Source organism: Marmota marmota, unplaced genomic scaffold, assembly GCF_001458135.2.
Source record: "Marmota marmota marmota unplaced genomic scaffold, marMar, whole genome shotgun sequence".
In the NCBI taxonomy this organism is placed as follows: domain Eukaryota; kingdom Metazoa; phylum Chordata; class Mammalia; order Rodentia; family Sciuridae; genus Marmota; species Marmota marmota.
Genome location: NW_026000174.1, coordinates 46,539,702 through 46,565,897, shown reverse-complemented (window position 1 = coordinate 46,565,897; position 26,196 = coordinate 46,539,702). Strand labels below are relative to the sequence as shown.

At 48.0% G+C, this 26,196-nt stretch overlaps 1 protein-coding gene across 8 annotated transcripts in view; it reads right to left on the bottom strand.

The window, feature by feature from the left end:
• Positions 1 to 2,830: 2,830 nt before the first annotated feature.
• Positions 2,831 to 26,196, bottom strand: part of Ldlrad3 (low density lipoprotein receptor class A domain containing 3) — a 228,508-nt gene continuing 205,142 nt past the window's right edge. For all 8 annotated transcript variants that reach the window (XM_048788604.1, XM_048788603.1, XM_048788602.1 and 5 more), the window contains 2 exons: positions 6,647 to 6,992; positions 2,831 to 5,774 (listed from right to left, as the gene is read on the bottom strand). In XM_048788604.1, the coding sequence (XP_048644561.1) occupies positions 5,534 to 5,774; positions 6,647 to 6,992 (587 nt within the window). In that variant the 3' untranslated portion in view covers positions 2,831 to 5,533. The remainder of the gene's footprint in view (positions 5,775 to 6,646; positions 6,993 to 26,196) is intronic.

Sequence of the window (26,196 nt, the reverse complement as noted above, 5' to 3'; positions counted from 1 at the left end):
CATAAACACTGCCTGTCTTGGCACCTTGGTGTGCCTTTCCTTCCGTTGGCTCACTGGATGACTCACCAGGGTGAACTTGGAAGTCATGTAAAGTCAAATATAGCTTGGTACTGGAACTGTGAAGTGAATCATCTTGCTCTAACTATAAAGCCAGACCAGCTGAGGCACGGATCGTATTTCAACAGACATGCTTCCCCCAATGTCACATCCCGGTCCCTCATGGTCAAGCCTTCAAATCTGATGGGGATTCAGCCCATCAGCTCCTGTGACACCAGCTGACCCAGAATTTCCAAGGGGTGATTCTCCACATATTGATGTATTCTAATTCCTAGGTGTAGTAAAAGGGTTAACTATGGAAACCCTAGTTAACAATATACATAGGTGTGTCTAAGTCTTGGATAGCTTGACCAAGGTGTACAAATAAGAATGTATCTCTGGTTTGTCACCTTAAAAATACTATGTAGGTTGAGAGATCTCTTGGTGGGATAATTGCCCAATTTCAGCACCTTCGGTGGTTTGTAAGAGAGTCTTGGAGCCCACAAGTTATTTCAGATATTTTTAGGAAAGAATTCCACCCATGTGGCTTTATTCATGTTTGCGTGATGAATGATTTCATGTGAACCATCTCTGGAAAGCACATGTGACGTTAATCTAATAAGCATGTAACTTGAGGCTGACCTTGCCTCCAAAGAAAGGCTGTTAAGAAATCTCCTGAAATATTCAGTGCAACACTGACCCTGCTTCTTTCAAAACATTTAATGTCTGTCCATGTTGCCTGAAGCTTACAGGTGCATGCTGTTTTCTTGTATTTATTAAAAAGTATGCCAACCAGTTGTGAGGCCTTTTCCTTGGTGAGGCCCTAGAGTAAGAGTAGATATTTTGATCCTTTACTACTGGGTCTTCCATATAGTAACTGCCCATTTTCCTACTGCACATAATTCAGGTGGGGCTATCAATTAAGGGACAGAGTCCAGCTCATTGTAGTGGTTACCTGACCAACGATGGTCAAGCATGAATCAGTTTGAAGGAGTTTCAGTAGATTCTGGAAGATAATATCTCTTCTAAGATCATGAACCTGGATTCTCTGATACCCTCTTTTTCATGAAGCCAACTGCTACACAAAACAAGACTGAGAAACTGGTGAGGGACAAATTGATTCCTAATGGCAGCTGTCAGCATTTGGATTTAGCTGTGCTTAAAACCAAGCATTCCAGACTCTTGGATTTGGTTGCATTAGATAATTCACCGTGTGAAATTTAATGATTAATCTCATGAGTTGTTTTTTTTATTACTTATAAGTGGAAATTTTAATTAATGTCCCATGAACTATAGGATGGCAAGAGAGTCAGTATATTTTTCTCACTGACCTTTCTCTTGAGGGTCTCATTGCCTGTATATCTTTTCTTTATATATACACATTATTCTTCCATTGCAACCACATGAATGGATCTCTTATTTTCTTTACCTTCTGAAGGCACTGCCTTCCCTGTGTGTTGCAAGCTAAATGAAGAAGATTAACAATTTCTTCCAGCTCACTCATTCTCATGGACTTTCTCTAAGAGACTTTGTTTGAGTTTATGACCTTGAAAAATTCCCACTGGGAGTAGTTTCTCCACTAGGATCTTAATGTTCAACCCAACCATTTAGGACCACATTAAGAAAGCTTCTATTCATTTCAATCCTGTATTTTCTTATTCATTGGTAAAGCGATAATAGGGTCATTTCCTATTCATTTCAAAGGGCCTTTGTCTGTTCCATTAACAGCACTGTTTCTGTTCTATAGTGCCCTTAGCTTTAGATTCATAAACCCAATGTAGGCATGATCCTTTAGACCAAGGATTGACAAACTAAAGCCCATAGGCAAAATTCAGTCAGCTGCCTAGTTTTGTAAGTAGTTCTACTGGAACCCAGCCATATCTATTCATTTATGTATTGTCTAAGGGCTCATTTTTAGTTGCTACAGAGACTATATGGCCATAAGCCAAAAATGTTTCTGCTAAGCTCTGTTCTAGATTAGAGCTTTTTGATTGTTTCCTCACCATGAGCCCCAGAAACAAATGGTATTCATAAAGTATCCTGAGGGATCAGGGAAGGAGCATCTTAACAATCCTTTGGGGCATGCCACATGGAAAGGTCCACCCTAGGCCACTTGGGGCAGGGCATAACACAGCACATACTAGGGATACTCCTGAATGATAGCTCCATCTTCTTGAGAGAGCTGAGGAGTGATACATAATCTAAATCTTGGTTCTGAAGGTCTTATCTTTAGATTCCACATGGATTTCAACTTTGGCCAAGGCTGGTAACTGTTCCTGCTCATGGAGGTAGTGATCTACTGGGCAACCTGACTTCCCATGCAATAGTCCCTGCTGTATAATTCAACACGTGGCTTCAAGACTAGACTTAACAGTACAAAAAGATGTTCCCACTGATGGGGTCAATGTGAGCCATTTGTGGTTTGAAACTCACTACAGCACATTGGTGTTAGAGCTATGCTGTGCCTCTGTATATGTAGTCAACATCTGTAACTGTTATTACAGCCCCTACCCCTCTCTCCTTGAACAATGCTCTAGTGAAGCACCCTTCTTCCAAACTGACTTCTCAGGGCCCAGGATACTAACTGATGTCCACAGCTTCACCTGCGTCTCCCAATCATTCCAGCTGTGAAATCCCAAGCATCCATCACATTTTGAAATCCCATCAATATATGCTTTCTTTCCCCCGTTTTATTATGGCATAAATTAACTGCAGAAGCTAAAACAAAAAGTGACCGTCCACTCTTTAGATTGCTATGGGGCAGAAAAGTGGGTCGAGAACCATTCAACCAATAGAAAGAATGAAACTGCACGTTTATTTGAAAGTATAAAATTTTTTTTAAAAATCCAAAAAAAAAAACCCAAACAAACCAAGCCTAATTAAAAAACAAAAAGCAATCAAACATAACCTTTCCAGTTTACATTAACTCTGAACATCACACATTATTTATTAACCACTTAGTTGCATTTTTTTTAAAAAAAACATCAATTATAAGGTAGAGGAAAATACAGTCAGGCAATAAGCTAGCAATCACAGTGAAACTATCTTAATGCTAAAATAAAACACTGATCTCATTTGAGAAAAGAAAGCAGAGATCATTTTCTGGTTGGTGTAGATTTTTTTGTATGTAAAAACAAAATCCTGGTTGGAATGAGTTAAAAAATATTGCTAGCCACTTATCTGACATCTTGACTGTGGTCGCGGGGGATCCAAAATCCTGCAGCTTTGGTGTCTTATTTATATATATGTGTGTGTGTGTGTGTGTGTGTGTGTGTATACATATATATATTTTAAAAATCCATTAAAATCAAATCTGTAATAAAAATGTCCCTGTGTATGTTTTTAAAAACAGCATTAATAGACTCCCCTTATCTCCTAAAACCATTTGTTTTTCCTAAGATGCCTAGAAGCAGAAAAGCGCGTGAGATTAACTCACCGCACAATTAATTAAAATTAGAATACTTTCCTCTAAACATCTTCCAGAGCACCAGAAAGAAGCAGGGGCCCACCAAAGGGAAAAACAAAGCCACTCTGACTTACAGAAGATGGCATGTGTAGCCAGTCACACGCTGTCTGCCATCCAAGTTATTTTTATTGGATTATTCAGGAAATAAGTACTATTTTAAAAATGAAAGACACAAGCAACCTGTTTCCTTTACTTAAAAAAAAATAAAACAAAAAAACAACAAAACAAAACCCAGTGGCTAGCTTTCCTGTAATATACTTTGGATTTGGTTAAAAAAAGAAAAGTCGACAGAAAGGGTCACTGAAGGCCACTTCATCCCCACCCTTCCTGCTGGCTCTGTTTGAACTGGCGTCAAATAGGTTACTGACAGTTTCTTCTGCTGTGGAAAGAAGGCTTGAATAGGTGATAGCTGCCCAGAGTGGCTCCACCTGGTTCCAGTTCTGTCCCTCCTTGGTGTGGTTTCTTGCCCAACAATGCCTACGTTTTTAACCCATGTCTCCCTCACAGGGTGGGGCCTGTGGCTGGCCAGGCATAGAGAAGAAGGAAAACTAGCACAAATATAGACTAGAACTGAAGGACACATCTGTCTGCATCCTTCAAGAACTCCATAAATAATAACCTCAAAGTGCGACGACAACGCACAAATGCTTGGCACACTGGTCGGCCTGGGGTGACTTATCATTTTGCATTTTCTTTGGACCTTACTAAAGAAAAAACAAGACAAAAAAGAGACAGCTTTCCTATACACATATAAATAGTCCCTTAACTAGAAGGGAAAAAAAACAAACACACTGTTTCAAATGCATTTCTAAGAGATTTTTAAAAATCCAAATGGAAAATCTTGACTCCAAACTGTCTATTGCCCATGTGTCTCAGAGGAGAAATTCTACGGGGATGTTAGGAGGGACCCGACCCTGACCCTAACTTGGGGCTCTGGTCCTGGACATTGGGTAGGAGGGTGTGAGCTGCATAGGTTGCTGGGAGCTCTCAGGGGAGGTACTGAATATGGCTCTTGTTTCCTCAGATCCAAATGCACAGGTGAAATCTGGGGTATAGAGGGAACTTGGGAGCCTGGGGTTGATGTTGTATGGATGAGCAAGACAGGCAGGGTGTGGTGTACTGGGGAAAAGGGCCAGATCAGATTGTTGGCTAACTCCAGTTGAGTCCTCATCCTCTGGCTATAGCAGGTCAGCTGGAGGCGTGACCTGCAGAAGCCAGGGAGAGGACCGTGGGGCCACACAGACCCAGGTTCTGATAGCATGTTGGTGCAGAGAACTTGGTCAGATACTTTTCTGCCGATTCTGGGTCGAGGCTAATGGTCCACACGCTGGAACAAGCTCTCCAAACAAGGATTCTGGGGTACATTTCTAAAGCCAGAATCTACCCAGGGTCCTTCACAAAACCAAAATGACACTACTGAGAGCCAAAGGGTGTCCTCATGTCAAAGTTTTCTTTGGCCACTGTCTCTGCTGAAGTGAGAGCAAAGCTAGGATGATGCCAGGCAGGTTTGACGTGCACTTGGATGCATTTTAGGGTGGCTGTCCAGTGATGGCCTCCCTGTAAGACCACCCAACCCAGATCCCCAAGTGGAGCTACGAGGGTGCAGCCCAGCAGAAAACCTGGTCCAGTGTCTTCTGCCCTTCTGGACATGCAACATGGAACAGAAACACTGCTTTCTCATAGATCATTGCATCCTGCTGCCTACAAATCTGCATCTGCTACTCAGAGGGATTCCAACATTAACAGAATGACGTAGAACATGAGGCTATGATTGTGGGCCCCATAGGAACAGTGACCTCACACAAAAGATGGCAATGCTTCATGTCAACTAAGAAGCCAGAAAAATGCCAGGTCTCCCTCCAAAGAATATCCTGCCATGTAGGGAAGGAGACGAATGGAGAGGCAGCTGACACAGCCAACTTCAACTTGAGACACCCTGAAAGGAGCTTCAGCAGCTTCTCATGGGCACATGTTGCTAGAATGTAACCCGTTGGAGCAGATGAGCCCATGTGGACTTTGGAACCGCTGGATTTATACTTGTTCAGTGCCCTCACTGGGCACAGAGTCCCTGGGCTGAGCGGTACCCTCCGCAGGGCCAGGCTGCCCTGGGCTGTGGCTGGTGGTGTCTTCCACGCTTAGGAGGCTGCTGGCTGCCTGGGAACTGGCGCTGTCCGCGCTCCCCGACCGTGAGCGGTAAGGAGGCAGGTCGCCTTGGTTCAGGGACTCGGTGTCAGAGGAGTAGGGTGGTGGAGGAAGGTCATACCACGCAGGTCTGCAATGGAGAAAGCAGGTTGGGGTGGCAGGGATGGTGGGGAGTGGAGAGAAGAGAATAGATCAGTGCTGAGACAGAGCAGGGGGCAAGGATCCTGTGCCAGCGTCAGTCCATTTCTGAGCTGATGCTTCAAGTGAGGAATGACCTTCCCTGCCACTGCAAGGGCAACTCAAGGACAAGGAAAACCAGTGGTTTGAAACCAGAGAAAGAAAACAGGTCAGTGTGCTTTGGCTGGTTCATATCCTCTGGGCAGGGCCAATACCCCGTCCTCTGTGTGGACCCAGAAGGAGGGTGCCAAGCTTAACCTGGGTTGTCTGGCAGAGCTGCTCTGCTCCTGGCTGAGGGCCCCACGCCAAAGGGCTGAGCTGGCATCTCAGCCGAGCCTTTGATGGGCCTCAGAATTTGGGGTTCTCACTAGAGCCAACTCATGCTGTGGACCTGGGTGAGAGGACACTCTCTCAACACTTCTATCTCTATCTGTACCTTGCTTGAAATGAAATCACTTAACAGAAAACACATTGTTTTCTTAGCTCCTGTTACTGAAGGCTTGCTCCAGTTGGGCACTGTGCTGTGCACTTCCTGTCCCCGTCTTCCATGCCCACAAAGGAGGTGGGCATTACTTCTGTGCCCATTGTACTGGTGAGGAAACTGAGTCACGGGGATGGGAAACGGCTTGCTTGTAACCATGACAGCAGTGCTGGGATTGGAACCCAGGTACCCAGCCTTCAGGTTCATCAGTGATGATACTGTGGGGTGTCACTGGTGAATGTCGGTCTCTGCCACTGCCTACAGCCACCCAACCCAGGCTCTGGGAAAGGAGCTGGGTGTATGCACGTAGGCCCCTCCCCCGGGTTCTGCAGTCCAGCACGCACCTTTGGTCCAGTAGGGCCTCTGAGTAGGAGGGCGGGGAGCCCACTTCCGAGGCGTTCTGCTCAGCCTGGCTGGCCACGTACTGGATGCCGTTGTTAACGTTGTAGGTGACGTTGCAGTGGTGGGGGTGGTCCAGGACCACCAGGCGGGACAGCAGCACAGGGTGCTGCAGCCGGTGCACGGGCAGTGTCATGAGGTTATTCCTCTTTCGCTGGTGATGCAACACCAGAGCCAGCAGGGCCACCACCAGCACGAAGATGACGGAGCTGCCGATGATGGCGTAGGTGATGCTGGGGTAGTACACGAGCTGGTTCTCCGAGGTCACGAACACCTGTCCGCTGCCCGGCTCTGGGAGACAAGAGGAAAGGATTCCAGGTTAGCCCACATTTGCCTTTTGACATCACCCCTAGGACTCACATGCAAATGTTGACAGTGTCACCATTTACAAGTGCAGCGACGGTGAGCAGGTAAACAGAAGGAGATACATCCATGCGCTGAGTAGTTATCCAGCTAACACCGTGGCCAGTGCTGACATGCTACAGGGATGGGGGAGGCTTCAAAAACAGTTCCATAAAAGAAGCCAGACCCAAAAGACCATGCGTGATTCTGTTTATATGAAATGCCCAGGACAGTGAACTTACAGAGGCAGGACGTACAGTGGAGGCCTGGGGCTGGCGAGGCAATGGGGATTATCTGAAAATGGCCAAGAGGGATCTTGCAGGGGTGATGGGAATGTTTAAAACCAGATGATGACGACGGCCATACAGAACAGAGAAATTACTAAAAATCATTGAATCATACACTTCATTTTGGCGAATTTTATGTTATTGTAAATGAGGCCTCAATAAAGTTGCTTATGAAGCCAGCCCCAGGAAATGTAATGAACATCCAGGGGACAGGAGCGAGAGTTCTCATGGCAGGAATTGGGTTTTCACTGGAAACTGGTAACATAACTATATGAGGGACACGAGGTGTATCTGGGCTCCTTGTCTGTAGAGTGTCTGATGCCAGGTCCCAGGTGGATCCTTCTAGACTAAGCACTAGTGTGGCTCAGGCTGACCATGGAATCTGGTGTCATACTTGGTCCCAGTCCTGGCCCCTCAGCTTACTTGCTGTGTGCCCTTGGAAAAGTGCTACCTGCACAGGGCTGCAAAAGGGGGACAGGCACTCTCTGGGCTTCTGGAGTCTGGAATATGTCAACAAGGATCAAGCTCTTCAACAAGGGCTCAGACCTCTCGACACTTAAGATGCTCAGGTAAGAGGCTTCCCAGCGGGTGGGACACACTTGGCCTCCATAGGAAGGTCCAGGCAGGCACAGGACACCACAGCAGCCCTCCCCAGATGTTGGAGACCCCTGCCTGTGCAGAAGTCCACAGCCACTCCCAGCTGCAGCAATTATCCAAAGGCAGCCCCAGTGAGCAAATGTAGTGACCACAGCACTATGCTGTCCCACCTGTGAAGCAGTGAGGAGGTTTTTGTGGGTCCCCAGTGGCCAAAATATAGACCAGAAGTAGCAGTAGTGCTAAGAGCTTTACTCTGATCCGCAACACAAGCTGTGTGACTATTTTATTCATTACTGCATCCCCAGGGTATAGTACAATGCCTGGTACACAATAGGCACTCAATAAATGCATACAACTCAAGGGAAAAATCTGTTTATTTACACCCTCTAGTAAATTAGGTTCCCTTATTATTTCTATTTTTCAGATGAGCAAATTGGCTCAGAGAGGTGAATTAAGGTCACTTTGGAAGACGAACCAGGGCTGGAACCCAGATATTTCTCCTTCAAAAAACCCACATGCCATGAAACACAGTTTCTTCTCTCCATTTATGATATAAAGATTTCCTGTTTCCCCAAATAATTCCTTTTTCTTTTTTTTTTTGTACCTGGGGATTGAACTCAGGGGTACTTGACCACTGAGACACATCCCCAGCCCTATTTTGTATTTTATTTAGAGACAGGGTCTCACCGAGCTGCTTAGCACCTCGCTTTTGCTGAGGCTGGCTTTGAACTCATGATCCTCCTGCTTTAGCCTCCTAAGCTTCTGGGATTACACGCTTGCACCGCCACACCCAACCCTAAATAATTCTTATCTGAGACAAATGAAGACCCCCCCTCAAACTCCCATTTCTCTGTTAATTTTTCTTTCCAGCCACACCAAAACATGAACCAAAAACTTCCAAGATTCTCCAAGTTCCTGGTGGTGATCACTTCAATGTGCATTACAGATTTTAATTGTGCAGAAAGACGTCAAGATAACTCTAGTGAAAAACAGGACCACTCTGCCACACAGTTAAGGGAAGGAGGTGATTTGGGATTTTTCTGGAGACAATAGTAACTGTCACTCTTTTCTTAGCTTAATTAAAAACTGGTTGGGGACTTGTGTGTGTGTGTGTGTGTTTCAGAATTCAGGCTTCAAATATTGCTATTTTATTACCTCACAGACAGAGCTACAAAGTCTCAGAGACTTGAGGTGCTATCCTCGAGCCATCAAGGACTGGCTGCTTGGGCTCAAGAAAGTTATGTAATTTTCCTAAGCCTCAGTGCCTCATTTTTAAAGAGACAGCAGGCAGTACCACGTGAGAACGGCACACATCTCCCTGGATTATGAGGGGTGCACTATATACATAAGGGCCGAGAACGGGGCCCGACAAGGGTTTGCACTCAGTCATGCTAGTTCTTTTAAAAAGTGATCATTAAAAAATTATGACGATGATAAAATATATATATATCACCCAAACGCTTTCTAAATGTGTGGCTTAGGGGCATGAAGCACATCACAGTGCTATGTGCCATTCTCCACTATCCATCTTCAGAATTTTCCCTCAGCTCTAACTAGCTAGTCCCAGTTCTCAGGGTTCACATTCTCCAGTTATTCTTTTCAACTTTTCTGGACCAGTGGCAGAAAAGGGAAAGCACCCCCTTTGGCAGGTAGCGTGGGGCAGATTTTCACACGGAAAACAAAGGGCCCAGAGAGGTTTAATTGCTGACTTCTGTGTAACCATTTGCAGTATTTAGTATACAAGTGGGATGTGATGGGGTGGTGGTGCACACCTGTAATTCCTGTGACTCGGGAGGCTGACGCAGGAGGATGACAAGTTTGAGGTCAACCTCATTAACTTAGTGAGACTGCGTCTTAAAGTACAAAATAAAATGGGGTGTGGATATGGCTCAGTGGTAGAGAACCCCTGAGTTTGATCCTCTGTACTGAAGAGGGAAAAAAAAAAGAAGAAATGGGGAGCCCTTTAAAATGAATAAAAAGTAAATGCCTTTGGATCATAACGATCTCACTGTCTCCAGACGGGCCCGCTTTGGCAGGCAAGAGGCTGTGATCACGTTGGCTGGAGAAATTATGATGTTGTATAACTCAGTGGTGCCTGGTCTCGTTTTTGCTCTATGTGTAGAATGTCATCTCGTATTAATTCATTAACTAGACCCACTTTTCTTAAGAGCTTAATGAGCCTGCTGGCCAAATTACTAATATCAGAGTTGCCTGGGTCCTACGTTCCAAGTGCGTAATCCCCGGATAATGAAGTTTCCATTTTTTCTGGCTGTCCCCCAAGCTAATGCCCTCGTGCCCCCCTGCCACACATCCTGGATCCCCACCCTGTGCCTGCAACTCTACTGCATCGATTCCAGGCAATCTGCTACCACCCCGAAGCCACGGCTCTCTCTAAACGGCTGTCGCCGGCAGCTCCTAGTGGCGCGGGCTGTGTTTGCAAGGCCCCTGGGTGCTCTTCACCTCAAGTTGTCACACGTTTGTGCAGTTATCATGCCAGTCTTCTAGCAGATGGCAGTGGAGCGTCCTGAGGAGCAATGCGTCTCGCTAGTGCACTCAGAGGTGCAGTCTGCTTGGGCAGAGGCGCCAGGGCAGCTGGTACTTGTGACTCGGTGCTCCCTTCCTTCTGCGGCATTCCTTCCTCCAGATGCAAACTCAGTTTCCTACAGGACACTATTTTTTTTTTTTTTTTTTGCCCATCAGATTGGCAAAGGCCCAGTGTGAGCTCACGTTTTGTTGGCCAGGTCTTGGGAAAACAGGTATCTCGGTGCCTGGTATATATGCAAGCGGGTGGGGGGGGTGATTGATAGAAAGTGGGGCAGGCAGGGAGGGACTAAGAGGGTGGAAACTATGGTGGTGAGAGGTGGGACTTTGGGAGGTGAGGACTAGACAGGGTCATCAGGGTGCAGCTCCCGTGCATGAGTCCTGGTGGTTTAATAAGAGGTGGGAGAGAACAGAAGAGACAGACGCCATGCTCCCTGTCTCATGCCACATGGTGTCCTCTACGCCCTCGGGATTCTGCCAGCAAGAAGGCCCTCACCAGATGCAGAAGAATAGTAGCATAGTTCTGGAAGGATGCACAGACATGATGATGCTGGTAGCTTCTAGAGAGGGGAACAGAGGCTGGTAGAATGAGGCAAGAGGCTCCTCCTTGGCTACTTTGCACCTTTGTACTGGATTATCTACCAAGAAAAACAAACACAGCCTCTCTTCCTTCCGCTCAGCCTGGGCTCAGGGTCACTGTGTCCCTCCCATCTCTCCTGTAGCTGCAAGGCTTCCTGGGGCTCATGACTCCAGGCCCATGATCACAGTGGGTGGGGGGCATGGTCACAGGGGGACGGACGCCTTGCTGAGGAGAAACTCCTGGAGGATGGCCCCCGCCTGCAGCCTGACCTCTTGAGTTGAGAATTCCTGTTTGGGAATATCTGCTGCAAAAATGAGCAGCTATGCCTTCGGGGCCCTTCCTTGCCTCAACATTCTTTCCAGCTCCCCTGGAGTTGGTCTCCTCCTCTCCATCCCAGCCATGGGAACCACTAGTCTGTTTCCAGTATCTGGATCTGGATCTCCTTTCCCAGAAAGCCACAGGTAGAATCGAGCAGATGGAGCCTTCCACATCTGGCTCCTTCCTCAGCTCACTGCCTGAGATCCACCCAGGTTTCCCTGAGTGGCATTCAGTGGCAGAAGCACCAAGTCTGTTTGGCGATTCCCCAGCTGAGGTTGGGGACACGCCTGCTCCCAGTTTTGGGAATGCAGGTCTTCCTTGGGCACAGCAAGGACAGATAGCTGGTTCGCTGGGCAGCAGAGGTGTGACTTGACAAGTACCGTCCCACTGCTCTGCACAGCTGCAATGGTGTTCTGAACACCCCTCACCGTGCCCCGCAGCATCTGCTTGTGAGATCCCATGGCCCTGCATTCCCATCAGCACTTGGCATCGCCGTTCTCCGCATTTCAGCCACTCCTGAGGGTGCCCAGCGTGTCTCGGTGCCTCGCTGAGGCTTCACTTGGCATTTCCTCAGGACTCACGGGGTTGAGCACCCGCTCACACGCTCTCTGTCACTTCACATGGTCTCTGACAAAGAGTGGCCTACTTTTAAATTGGATTGCTTGATTTATCAGTGGGTTGTAAGAGTGCTTCCTGTGCCCTGGACGCAAGCCCTTCATCACAAACATATTTTGCAAAGAGCCTCCCAGCCTATGTCTGGACTTCTCATCTGCTTTAGTGTCTTTTCAAGAGAAGTTTTTTTTCTTTCTTTTTTCAATTTTATGAAGTCCATTGCACCAATTCTTTCTTAATGGTCTGTGTCATTTATATACTCTTCAAGGAATCTTCTCTAAATCTCTGTCTTGAAGGAGTTTTACAGCTTTAGCTCCTCCATTTACATCTAGGATCCACTGCAAGTTAATTTCTGTTTATGGTACAAGGAAAAGGTCAAGGTTCTTTTCATCTCTCCATTTAGATATTCATTTTTTTAAAGCACCATTTGTTGAAAAGCCTGTTCTTTCCTATGGAATTACCTTGACACCATTCTTGCAAATCAATGAACCATATAAGTCTGGGGCAATATCTAACTCTTCTGCTGGAGTAAGATAGACACCTATCTTTATTTATTTATTTATTGGTCTGGAGATTGAAGCTAGGGGCATGCAACCCCTGAGCCACATCCCCAGTCCTTTTTAATATTTTATTTAGAGACAGGGTCTTGTTGAGTTGCTTAGGGCCTCACTAAGTTGCTGAGGCTGACTCTGAACTTGCAATCCTCCTGCCTCAGCCTCCGGAGCTGCTGGAATTATAGGTGTGCACCCCTGCACTTAGCTAGATACCTATCTTTACACCAATACCTGTGTTGGTAACTGATAGTTGAGCCTCAAAATCAGGTACTGTGAGTCCCACATGCCTTTTTTATCCTTTCAAATTAAACTTTATTTTTTATTATAAAGATCTATGCTAATTATTAAAATTAAAGACATACAGAACTGTTCAAGGCAGACAATTTGCTTCTTCCCCTTCCCATCCCTACTACAATTCCACTAGATAAAAACAGTTCAGAGTTTTGTGTGGACCATGATTGCCCAAGGCCGTGAAGGGCCAGAGAGTAAATATTTCATGCTCTGTGAGTTGATACACTTTCAGTCACATGACTCACACTGTCCTGGAGATAAAGGCAGCCAAGGACAAGATGTCTATGAATGTGTGTGCCACTCCCAGCCAAAGCTTACCAAAACCACAGGGGCAGGCAGGGCTTGGTGCCCTGGCTGTCTTGTGCCGACCCACAGCACAGAGGCTCAGAATCCTTTTCTGTGCATGCACACGACATGTTCCTCTTTGTGCTATACAGATAACCTGTACCGAATACCTCTCCCCACCTGCCCTTTCATTGAAGAGTAGCTGTAGGCATCCTACCACATGGATGTACATACTGTACTCCACCCCCTTTGCAAAATACCTTTGGGCTGCTTCCTTTTTTGCCATCAACCAACAATGCTGCAACACTCAGGCAGACCAGCCCAGTCTGTATGAGCCACGAGGTTCTGGGCCCGCTACCCACAGTCAGTGCCTGCTGTGGTCTGAATGTGTGCCCCAGGTTCATACATTGGAAGCTTTGTCTTCCCAATGCAACAGAGCTGCGGGACCTCTCAGAAGTGACGAGATCACGGGCAAAGGATCAATGCCAAGGTCTCTTTCTCTCTCCTGCAGGATGTCTTCCACCATATTGTGATGCGGCAAGAAGGCCCTCACCAGAGGCGGCCGGTGGATCTTGGCCTTCCCAGTCTCAACAACTGTAAGAAATACATCTCCGTGCTTTATAAACTACCCCATCAGTGGCATTCTGTCACAGCAACACAACAGGGTATAATGTGGCGTCTGACACAGATGCTGAATGCACAATTGGTCTTTGGTCACCAGCACAATGACTTCTCAAGGTGGATTACTAGACCGTCCGGGTTTAACCCTGAACCCTCTCCTTTTCTTTGCCCACATGGAGCCACCCAGTGTGATCAGTTCTGTGGGGCAGTGTCTCCCCGCACTGTGCTACCTGTCTTCATTCTCATGGCTACATCGGGCTGGGAAGGAAAGCCTCCTTGTGGGTCTTAGTCTTCAACCTCTTTGAGCCCAAGCTTTCTGAGCATCCCACCAGTTTGAACAGCACCCACTGCTGCTGCTACGTGATTCCTGTAAAATTCTTCAGGCCAAGGTATCTCGGTCTCTCCAAGACTCACGTTGCCCCCTTGGCCAGGCATTCAGACCAGGGCTCTCCCTCCACCCCTGGTTTCCCAACACGACCCTCAGAAGGTCTGGGGAAAAGAGGAGTTAGAATCAGGATACCATTTGCCTTGTGACAAATCCCCCATTCCTGATTCTCACTAGAATGACAAAATGAATAGCAACAACCTCCATCATGGCCACTCATATTACCTTTGAACTAAAAAATGAAGGAATGATGATGATGATGACGACGACGACGATGACAGAATTATCCTAGCAGCTCTTACCCTATTCTGGTAATATCCTGTGTGTGTTTTACACATATTAACTCTTATATTTACACGATTCATAGGGAGTTGAGTGGGGTTCCCCCCAAAAGACAGATCTACCCAGAACCTCGGAATGTGGCCTCATTTGGAATAAGGTACAATGAAGGTACAGGTCTTGGGGGGAACCAGAGAGGGACCTGAATCTCATGATGAGTGTCCTTGTGAGGGACATAAAAGGAGAAAAAAGAGATAGACGGGGAGCAGCCAGGTGAGGTCGGAGGCAGAGATGGGGTCCTGCAGCCCCAAGCCCAGGACTGCTGGTGGCCTCCTGAAGCTGCAGTCAGGCACAGAACAGGCTCTCTCAGAACCTCCAGGGAACAGCCACCAGTATCTCACACTTGTAGCCTCCAGAACCATGAGAGAGTCTAAAATCGAAACTGTCATACTGTGCTGCGCAGCTCATTCTGTTTCCCCTCTCCCTTCCCCATTTCTTCTGTCCATCTGTCACCCCATCTTACTGCTCTTGCAATGGAGTCCCTCTTCTAAAACACTCCAGCAGATTATTTTAAAAACTAATAATAATAGAAGAGAGACAGGTACAAGAAGGGGGTTGGGGGAGGGAGAAGGGGGAGGTCCTGGGAAATGAGATTGACCAAATTATGCCATGTGCATGTCTGAATGTGTCACAGTGAATTCCACTGTTATGCATAATTACAACCTACGAATGAAAACTGGAAAAAAGTGAAGATAAAAAGTCACATTTTTAAACAGAGGAAGGAAACAGTACTAATTAAATAATTTTAACACCTGTGTGTGGGGGAAGAGCTCCAGTAGAGCCTCAATCATTTAACCTATCTGAACTGCCTTCTCTGGGACGGCAAGGGGCATGACGTAGGGGTACTACAGTCAGACAGGAGTGAAAAAAAATTCAGACAAATTAATCATTTTGATCTTGGCCCCTTGTCTCCTGGGCTGCAACGAGATGTACCTCCCTGGTTGCCCCAGTTAAAGTTCATCGTGACTGTCACTGACAGAAGCCTGCAGCTCCCTAGAGGGAAGTGGGAGCCGCTGTGGGGAATGCTGCCTGCCACCCTTGTGTCCAGGCTTGACAGGAGGCAGGCAGCAGGAGCTGATCCTGAGGCCACTCACGAGGAGCCCAAGGTGGCCCTGATTGTGTTCTCGGATCCGGGAGCCCTTGCGGCCCCAGGAATAATAATTGGTGCCACTGCCACGGGGAAACCTCATTACCTGCTGAAATGCTGAGCAAGCGCACGTGCAGTTTCTGTGCGCAGAAAACTTTCTGAATAATTTAGGGGACGGCTGATAACAGAAGCACTGCAGCCGGGGCTCCCGAGGGGACCTTTATTGACAATGAACAAATTCAAGGCTTTGTGAGACTTCAGATCGGACTATGAGGACCCAGGGTCTCACGGTGTTGAGGGCAGGGATGTTCATTTTGCTTTGGTCCCAGGGCCAGCAGGACCCAATGCCCAGGTATACCTGATGACAGTCAGGACCTACACACGGTTCCCAGGGCCCATACCTCCTGTCGGGGCTCCCCAGCCACTGCTGCCTCTGCCCACCCCCCTTGGGCTCTCTGCAGTCTTCCCACACGGCTGCAGGGCGCTCCTTCTGCACCATAAATTCATTTGCTCAAGTCGCTCCTCTGCTCAAAACCCTGCAGTGGCTTCCCACGTGCTGGGCATCAAGCCAAAGTCCACCCCTGTCCTCTAGGTCCCAGCTTGTCTTGTACCTGGTGCCTCTCTGGCCTCCACTCCTGCCTCCTGCCGCTGAGCACCCTCTGACCTCCTCAAACCGGGGCCTGTCCTGGGCTTCTGCCCCTCTGTGCCCTCCGTAAGCACGGCCATCTGCATCGCTCACACCCTGCTCTGTGGTGGCTGCTCACCCCCCTGGCCCACCCCTCTCCACCCCTTCCCGTGCCCTCCAGCTCCTGTCACCCACGCTGCATTTGTCCTGCACTGTCTCTCTTTCCTAAGGGGTTGCACCTCCACGTGGGCAGAGCTGGATTCTGCCGCTCATCACTGCCTCCCGATGCCTTAACAGAAATAGCTTGCTGGGGGACACAGGCAGAGGGTCTCTAACCCTGCACTCCGGTGACATTTCACACTTGTGTCTTTCACATGAGACTAAGCCCCCTCATGTGAGGTGCCTCATGCTGGCAATGGTTCTGTTTAGGCTCAAGGTGAGAAACACACGTCTCAGAGAGTGAGGTCCCTGCCTCAGGTCATAAGGCCAGAAGGTGACAGAGCCACAGCTGGAACCCAGGACACGTGGTGTGAGGGCAGTCTGTCCTGGAGCTCGGTTTCAGGGATGGGGAACTGCCGTGGCTGACACATCCACACTGGTACTGATGGGCAGGAGCTGAGGAAGGATCGCAGAGACATGTTTGTGTACCAAAACACCGTTCACTTTCCAGAATATTCCCTCTCACACACTGGCTGGTAGCAAAGAAACCCTTTCCTGGAATCACCCAGACAGCCACGACAGGGACGGGAGTGTGGAGGTAGCCCACGCAGCAGCCTCTCCTCCCAAAGTGGCCGAGAGGGTGCCCTGATGTGGTTACTCCAGGCCAATCGAGAGGACCTGCAGCCAGGACCTGGCTCCACCCCTCCCCTCCCCTTCCAGAACTTTCTGCCTCCCAACCATGGAACCCAGCCCCTCATCATGGTGCTCAAGCTCCTCACGCTGGGCTCCTCCCTCCCCCTCTCCTCTCTCAGTGCTTCTTCTCCAGAGCTCTCTGTGCCGGCCATGCCAGCCTGCAAGACACAGAGCTCCCTGGACAGGCACCTACTTGCCCACCTCGTGCCTGACACCCGCAGGTGTGGGTCCCCCAGCCTCCTGGTTTATAAGAAGAGACAAGATTGAATAAAGTGGGAAGCTGCTTCCAGCCCAGGCCTGAAGGGTTTAGGATGTAGCTTCTGGAATCTTCTGGGACTCCAGAGACCTGACAGGTCCTGGGCCTCCACTGGAGGAAGGCAGCCTCCACCAGGTGCAAATATTCTGGCCTTTGTCCCTTCCCACCTCCAACCTCCTGCTGGTGTTCACCGCTGGCCAAACCCATCGGTGGCCAGTCTCTGAGGCCCAGGGGAGGGGCACGTGGAGACCAGGAGCAGACAGAGTCACTACAACAGCCAGCACAGGCTCCCTAATCCTTTGTGGGACCCCCGACCACTCCCCTGCCTCAGCCTGACACCTCCCACCTCAGCTCAACATGGCCATGTTCACAAAGCCTCCACTGTCCCCTCTGGAATGTCGTGCTCCTTTCTGTGCCCTCCCTCATTCCAACTTTCCCCCAATGGCATCTTGCTTTATACCAGCGTCCACTGGCACTCAGGAGGTGAGGGGCTCCAGGTGCGATGGTGCAACCTGCCAGCCATCTTGTCCAGCGCTGGCCAGTGCTTCAGGGTCATGCTCAGGGCCGTGCAAGGGGAGGTGGCTTCCTTTAGAGCTGGTACCCACACCTTCCTCACCCCAAGATGGAAACAAACGAAGATCACCCAAACGGGAAAAGCAAAGGAGGTGTCTTCAGAGCTTGCCACAGCCATGGAGCCGGCCATGGTCACTTGTGTTCTGGCAGACATTAAGGAAGGCAGAGGGCGGGGAAGGTGGCCAGGGCCAAGGGAAGCCTGCCGTGGGCCCTGACTGCTGTCTGCTGGCACAGGGAAGCTGGACCTGGCCGAACCTGAAGCAGGGCATCCCAGGCAACGGGTTAGGGAAGCCTATTTGGCTTTCCCCTTTTGGTCCTAAATCGGAAACAAGGATAAACACAGGGAAGCTGTCAGTCACTAATCAAGACCCTGCTTTTGGGGGCCGACTGCTACAGGGACTATCTTGTCTTCCTGGACTGTTACTAGAGATGGAGATCTTACTTCCTGCAAGTCTGTGGCATAGCAGGTTGGGTTCCTGTGGGCTGCGGGTCAGAGTTCTCCTTCCTCACAAGGGCTGGCCGTTGTCTGGGTGTTTACTCTCTCCCTGATGGTCCAACCCAGGTCCCCCAGTGTTCCAGACCCCACTTCTGCTTCTGAGTCTCTGTGACACCTGGGGCCAGTCCAACGCTCAGCTAGAAAGCAGGGATAATGAACAGTGGCCCTGAAGAGCTACCGTGAGGATGAGGGCCGAGCTGATGTAGGTAAACACCAGTCCTGGAGTGGGAGGAGAGTAGGAACAGCCATTCATGTTCAACATTCCTGTCTATGTACCTATGAAAGCCAGGCCTTGGTATGAACAAGGACAGGTCTACCTAAAAAGAGGCAGGTGCACAGTGGTCAGGTCTAGGGGTTTGGTTTTGCCAGAAATGACACAGCGTCTTTGGGCAACTGACTCCACCTTTCTAAACCTCATTTGTAAAATCAGGATTAAACACCTGTAGCCAACACAGACTTGATATGAATGTGAAAGGCCACTGTCTTAAGTTGGAGCCAAGTGAGCCAATGACAAGCTTGCCATTTTACAAAGACCCTGACCCCTCACACTGGATTTTAAAAGGTGGCAGAATGGCAGGGCAGCGGAAATGCTTCCAAGGAGGAAGGCAGGAAGGAACCGTAGGAATTCTCTGGAACATGCAGGCTACTGCCTCCAAAGGTAAGGAGGATGGAGTGGGATGGGGTAGGAGAGTCCAGCTAGAGCCATAAGCATTCACCTGACCCAGGGGCCCAGATCCCGGGCTGACCTGAGCTCAGCACTGGATTTCAGAAACAAAAGACAACACAAGTCTAACCCGAGGCCTCACAGCTGGGGAGTGGCCCTGGGGGCTCTGACTCCAGCACTCCCAGGAAGGCCTCCACCAGCCTTCTGCGGCATCCTCACTAGCCTAGAAGCTTCCAGACACTCTGCTGGCCACTGTACACCAAGGGCATCCTGGCATCCACCCTGATTTTCTTGTTCAACACCAACATCCCGCGGGGCTGAGGGGGCCTTTGCGGATCTCTATTCCAAGCACATCTCTGGTACAATTTAGATGCGGATTGAAAAAGCTTAATTTAAAGGGCAGACCAGCAAATGACTGAATCAAAAGAGAACCACGAAAACCCCACTGAACCATTACCATGGCAACTCAAGTTGCTAAAATTAACCCAAAGGGGGGTGATGAGAAAACCCGAGCTGCCCAGCATCAGACGGAGCACAGCAGGGGGCCATCCAGGCCCAGAGCCAGAGGGGAATTAGAGAGCAGGCCCCTCTGCCAAGAAGGAAGCTGGACTGAGGACCAGGAGAGCCAGGAGATCAAATTCAAAACAGAGGAAGGGAAGGGGTGGGGGAGGGGAGGAAGGCCCGAGTCTGAAGACAGATGGGGCAACTGTCTCCCTGAGCATTTTCAGTTCTTATTCTAAGAGAGCCAAGGCTTCCTGCCCTCTCCACTTCCTCGAAGGCTGGCCATGGGGCAGGTGGGGTAACTGTCTCCAGAAACCATGAGCTCCATCCTTCCAACAAGTGTCCTTGTTACTGGCAATTGATACCCCTGGCCCCTAAGATCTAAGATGCTTGCTTACCCAGAGAAGAGTTGCTCAGAATTGAGGGGAAGCTGGAGACCCCAAAGCATGCTAAGCGATGCCATACATCCTGGGAGACTGATCTCTGCTCTGAGGAGGAAGGACCCAGTGTCAACCAGGGGTTGGCTGGTTAATGGCTTCTTTGCTACAAAACAGGCCCAGGGCAGTTGCAGGACTGGCTGGAGGGAGAAGCACTTAATTGGCTGTGGAAGATAGAGAAGGGCATTTAAAAAAAAAAAAAAAGGGAATGCAGATTGCTACCAAAAGTCAGTGATGAGGGTAAGTGGGAGCTAGGGCCTGGGTGGCCTTTCTAGAACTCTGCTCAACTGTATAATCGCTTAAGAAATGCCAACAGAAGAGAGCAGCGGAGAGCAGGAGCTCTTTGCTACCTCTCCTACTGCAGCACAAAAAAGCAAACATCAATGAGAGACAGCATGGGAGGGGTGCTGGACTTGGAAATGAGCTCATGCATTGGAATCAATGTTCTCCTCACTCTAACCTCACAGGGGAGACCTCTAAAGCATCTCTCTCCTGTGCATAGAAGCTTCGGCAAACCCAGGCCCCTGCACAGGACCTCCTGAGCTATTTCTGCAAGCAATGTGCTTAAAACGAATATACACACCTCCCGGAATCTGCTGAATAAGGAGGGATATAAAGAATGACTATTTCTATTGCTTACTGTATCTATTTACCTGGCATATTTGGTGGAAGCTGCAAAATTAAATGCTTAGCAGACATTCTTTAAGCTCAATGGTCAGTTGGCTTCTGGTCTGGTAATAAGGCTTGGCACATTACAATACAATGGTTTATTGAGCCTGCTCTGTCAGCAGCCAGAGCGGAATACTGCTAACTCAAGCGGGATACTCCGACCAGTTTGCGAGTGTGGTGTAATTACCCACAAATAGCATTGTAGGGCAAAGCTAACCCTAAACACTGGGGAGAGAAAAATCGACTTCAGCCCTGCCATTGTCAACGCAAATAAAACCTCATTTGTGAAAGCTGAGAAAACAAATATTATCACCAAATATCAATTATAGTCCTACATTAGCACCCCAGCCAAGTTCCGGGAGCTCGAGGCCTCTGCATTAGCCCTGGTTCCTTCCTTTCCTTTATTATTTATGTCCAACTCAGAGGCAGGTTATGCTTATTCTGCTTCTAAAATATGGGACAAGTGACCACTGCATGCTGCATGAATTAACTACCAGACCACTACTCTTAGCTGGTCTCTAGATTTCTGGCCTTGTGTCTCTCCACATTCTCTACATACCATCCAGAAAGTTCTTTTTAGGATGTGAGAAGGACCATGGCAATGCTTCCGAGGAGGAAGGCAGGAAGGAACAGCAAGAATACTCTGGAACATTCAGGCTACTGCTTCCAAAGGTTGTAAGGAGGATGGAGTCCCCTTTGAGGGCTGCTCATTACTCAAATTCCAAATTCCTAACAATGACCTAGAGAGGCATCTGTAATCTGACCCTTGAGTTTTCTATAACCTGAATTTTGAGCCATTTTCCTTTTAGCATCTTGTGCTCCATCCCTGGAGCATCTTGTGCTCCAGGGATGGATGGCTGAAGTTTGGCTCACTGATTGTTTTTATGAAGTTTTATTGGTACATTGACATTCACTCATGTAGTGCCTTTGGCTGTTTTCATGCTGCAATGACATGTGTACTTGTGACAGTGACTCTAAGACCCACAGAGCCTAAAATATTGACTGGCTCACATGGGCTAACTTTGGAAATTTAGCACACAAACGTGACCATCTTGACAAGGAGACTCACTGCTACTGCCAACAAATGGAGACATCAAGAAATGAAGAGAAATCAAGCACCTCCTTCCTTGCTGCCCCCCACTGGCTCTTGCTTTCTGTTGTCTGCAGAAGCAGGCTACCCAAATGTTCCTACAGAACACAGCGAGTTTGGTCTCAATCTTAGCTAGGAAGCACCCGAGTGATTAACAAGTCTGTCTGTCACCAAGACCACCCTGGGCAGGAGGACAATGCTGCCTACCTGTGTCACTGTGTCTTCTGAGAGGTGCTTGGATGTCTCGTATTCATGCTTCTCGAGATATAGGCTTGGTGGAGACAAGACAAGGTGCTGGAGGCTCCACTCTGGTACAGGGGCCTCCTGAGCAAGGGGTCATGGAACCTGCTATTCCATAATAGAAGAGTAACTACAGGGTCTGAGGTCATGGAGGATTTGAAGCTACCTGCTCCATCCTTTAAATAAAAATATTAACCAAGTTTCCCCCAGGGCCACTTTAGAATCTACACATCCTTGTTGAAAGCTCTCGAGACCGGGAAGAGCAGCTGAGAGTTCAGGCATGTATTTTAAACACTGATGGGGCTGCGTTAGAACAAGCAAGGGAAGAATCAAAGCCTTCAGTTGCTAACAGAGGGCCCACGCTGGCCTCCTGAGGAAGAGGAATAAGAAGATCCACTGGATCAATGTGATACCAACATGAATCCCAGGGAGGGCCAGCAGACAGCAACCTGCTCATGCATAAAACATTCACCCAGCACAGCCAGGGCATCCAGAGGCGCTCATTCACCGTTACAGGGTGGGAGTTGCCAGGGAACAGGCAGAAAACTCTGGGAACCTAAGGGCTGCTTAGTAAAAATTCAGTTTTGAATACGTAATATGCATGTTTCAAAATCTAAATGGTAAAGAATTTGCAGAGAAAGGTAAGTTGCTTCTCATACCTGTCTCCTAGTCACAAGCTTCCCATCCCAGAGGCAACCACTGGTACCCATTTTTCTCTTTCTCCACTTCTTTTCTATGTAGGTTTCCAGAAATAGAACAGGCATGTATTAGCATATATCTGGAAAATTTTTAAAACTTTGAGGTGGGTGTGTCAGGGATTTAATTCAGGGGCACTCAATCACTAAGCCACATCCCCAGCCCTACGTTTTGCATTTTATTTAGAGACAGGATCTCATTGAGTTGCTTAGCACCTCGCTTTTGCTGAGGCTGGCTTCGAACTTGTGATCCTCCTGCCTCAGCCTCCCAAATTGTTGGGATTACAGGCATGCATCATCACACTGGGCAACATCTGGAACTTTTAACACACATGACAACACCTTGATTTTTTCACTTAATGAAGCACATTGGTACCTATTTTTAAAAAAGCAATTTGTCTATTAAATGCCTGCTTAGCAGTAACTATGTAGCACTGACTATATTCCAGGCTCTCCATTTTAATATAACTTTTTATTTTGAGATAAGTATAGACTTGGAAAAAAACTGAGAAAATAGAAGAGTTCCCTTAAACCTTCACCCATTTTCCCCTAATGCCAACCAGAGAAAAAAAATTGCAAAATCTAAGAACTAACCTTGAAACAATTATATTAACCAAGTTGTAGAATATATTCAGGACTTATGTCTTTTCCCACTGAGGTCCTTTATCTGTACCAGCATCTAGTCCAAGATCTCACACTGCTTTTATTTCTTCCGATCTAAATCAGGTTCTAAGTCCTTCCTTGTGTTCCACAGCCTTAATGCTTTGAAGAGGAACAGGAAGTTATCTGGTAGAATGTCCCTCCCTTTGGGCTGATCTGATGCAATTTCACCATTGAGAGGATTATACTATTGAAGAGAATATCAGAGTATACTCAGTGAATACCACTGGGGAAGCTCTGTGCATATTTCCTGATGATCACTGATTGATCACTTGGTTAAGGTGGTATCTTCAAAATTTCCACTCTCCCCTAGTAGTTAATAATACCTTGGAGCAGACCCTTTGAAAGCATGCAAACACCTCTGCTTCAATTTCTTCCACATCTCGCCTGTGTTGTTATGACTGTGTGTTCCCACGGTGATGTTTTCCATTGTCCCCACTGGTTCTTCCTACATTCATTCCCTGAAATTTTTTCTGTAAAGAAGATCTGGCCCTTCTCTTTTTTTCCAGTTATTTGCATCAGACAAGCTCATGGATATTTATTTTTATCCTCTGCGCTGTCATCCAACATGATTGCCATGGTTTGAAGGTATCCCAGGTGTTGCCAAAGTGACAGCATTAAGAGAAGAGGCCTTTCAGAGGCGACTGGTCCAGGAGGGCTCCTCCCACGTAGATGGGAATAGGACCCTGAGGAAGGAGGATTCATGCAATATTTATTGAGCTTGCCCTTCTGCCTCCGTCATGTGAGGACACAGGTTTGTCCCTTCCAGAGGATACAGTACTAGGGAACCATACAGTACTAGGGAAGGAGTAGCAGAGAGTGGGTCTCACTAGACAAGTGACTTGACAGCCCCTGACTTTGAACTTCTAGTTTCCAGAACTGTGACGAAATAAATTTCTGTTCTTAATAATATTTCTTAGTCTCAGTATTTTTGTTGGCATGAAACAGACTAAGACGTTATTATTTGTTCTGTTGCTCCACTGTTAACTGTTTACGATAGCTGCAGAATGAGCATGCCATTTGTGGAGATGCGCCATTGTTTATAACCAGACTCATCTGATGGGCAGGTGGGATCTATTGCCACTCTTTTTCTCTTATAATCTTCTACAGTAAAAATCCTCATAGATGGCTCATTTCACACGTGAGCTACTATTACCTTGACATACACCTATGAGGCCTCTGGAGCAGACCTCACACCATCTCTCTGATCTCGGCTCCTGAGGGTCCCTCCCCTGTCCCCAGTGTGGTGGATATCCTCTAAGGTGGCCTCCGACTCTTGCCTCCTGGGATTCATGCCCCTGTGGAGACCCTTTCCTGGGAGTTGGGGACGGGAGTATTTCTCACTTCTGACAAATGGGATATGGCAGCAATAATAAGGTGTCACTTCCAATTCCAGGTTATGAAAGGCTTCTGTTCTCGGTGATGTTCTCTGTTGTTCCCTCACTCACTTGCCTTAGGGCCATGGGGGAAGCTGCCCTATGGAGACACTGTGGGAGGTGTCCAGCCCACAGCCAGCAGGGAGGAGCCGAGGCCCTCACTCCAGCAGCCCACAAGGAACCAGTTCTGCAAACAGCTGAGTGACCGAGCATGGTGGCAGGTCCTCCCGCCAATGGAGCCTTTAGGTGAGACTGCAGTCTGGCCCATGAGAGGCCCTTGATCTCAGGAGAGACCTTGAGACAGAGGATCCACGGACAAAGCATAAAATCATATTTCAGAACAGCTGGGGGTGATGGTGTTTTTACTGGTTACGGAGATCTACAACTCATCTTCCTTGAAGTCCTTCCTTCCTAGAATTGCTGCTCCTCTGGCCTGGGATGTCCTTCTATGAGCCCCTGCTGATGTCCTGGCTAGCCTCAGGACTCCAGTGACCACTGAGCCTCTTGTCTTTGATTCCCCGGAAGCTGTCCAAACTCAGCTAGAGCTTCCCACCGCCCATCACCTGATCCACATCCCGCAGGTCTTTCTCTTTCTTGTGGAGCTACTGAGATAGCTGGTTTCCCATCAAGAAACCCGGAACCTCTGGAGGGCTGGTCTCGTTTACAACCTGTCCCTCTCACTCGTAAGCACTAAGCTCAGCTTTACACATATACATTAGGTAAGCTATAATATCTGTAAAGCCAATCAGTAATAATAAGCCTTAAATTATGGGTTTCAGATCTGCCAGCAGCCTAGTGCTTACACACGCAGTATTAGCTATTATTAGCATCATTAGCACTACTCAATATTTCATGAATGAATGTTTCCCTCTCTAACAAGGATTTAATTTTCTGACTCCCCATGAGCTCCCTCTCCAATTTTAGAATCTCCAAGTTACAGGAAATAAGAAAGAACTCTTGACCAAAAGTTGAGGGTCTCTAGCTGAACTCTGTGGCTTCCATATATCAAGTGTTCCTTCAGGGGCTATTCTCAGCCAGAGCAGCAGGACGACTGCTGCGCACCCACCCAAGACCTGTACCAAAGACACAGGGAACGGGGACGCCCAGGCAGGAGCGGAGCAAGATTCACGACGACTGACAATCCACTCATGTTTCTGAGAGTCTGCAGGCCACCCGCTCCTTCTCCGCAAAGCTCCCCTTGCAACAGTATCTATGACCAATTGCACTAATTGAACACACAAATGAGGGAGATAAGGGGAAACTCTGCTAATTGTATTTTTCACTGGCTTCAGTGGAGAAAAATCTCATCATCAGTCATGATTACCAACTTCCCTGTGGTCTCAACAGGACAAGCCTGAACACAAGTCGTTCTGAAGCATCTTGTTGGCTGGCAGATCAACAAGCTCTTAACTCTCGTTTGATCTTTGAAGGTTCTGGGGGAATAAGAAAAAATGCCGCACACCATTCCGCTCCCTTAGGTTCAGAAGAACCTTCTGCTGCAAGCCGTAAGAGAAAGACACTG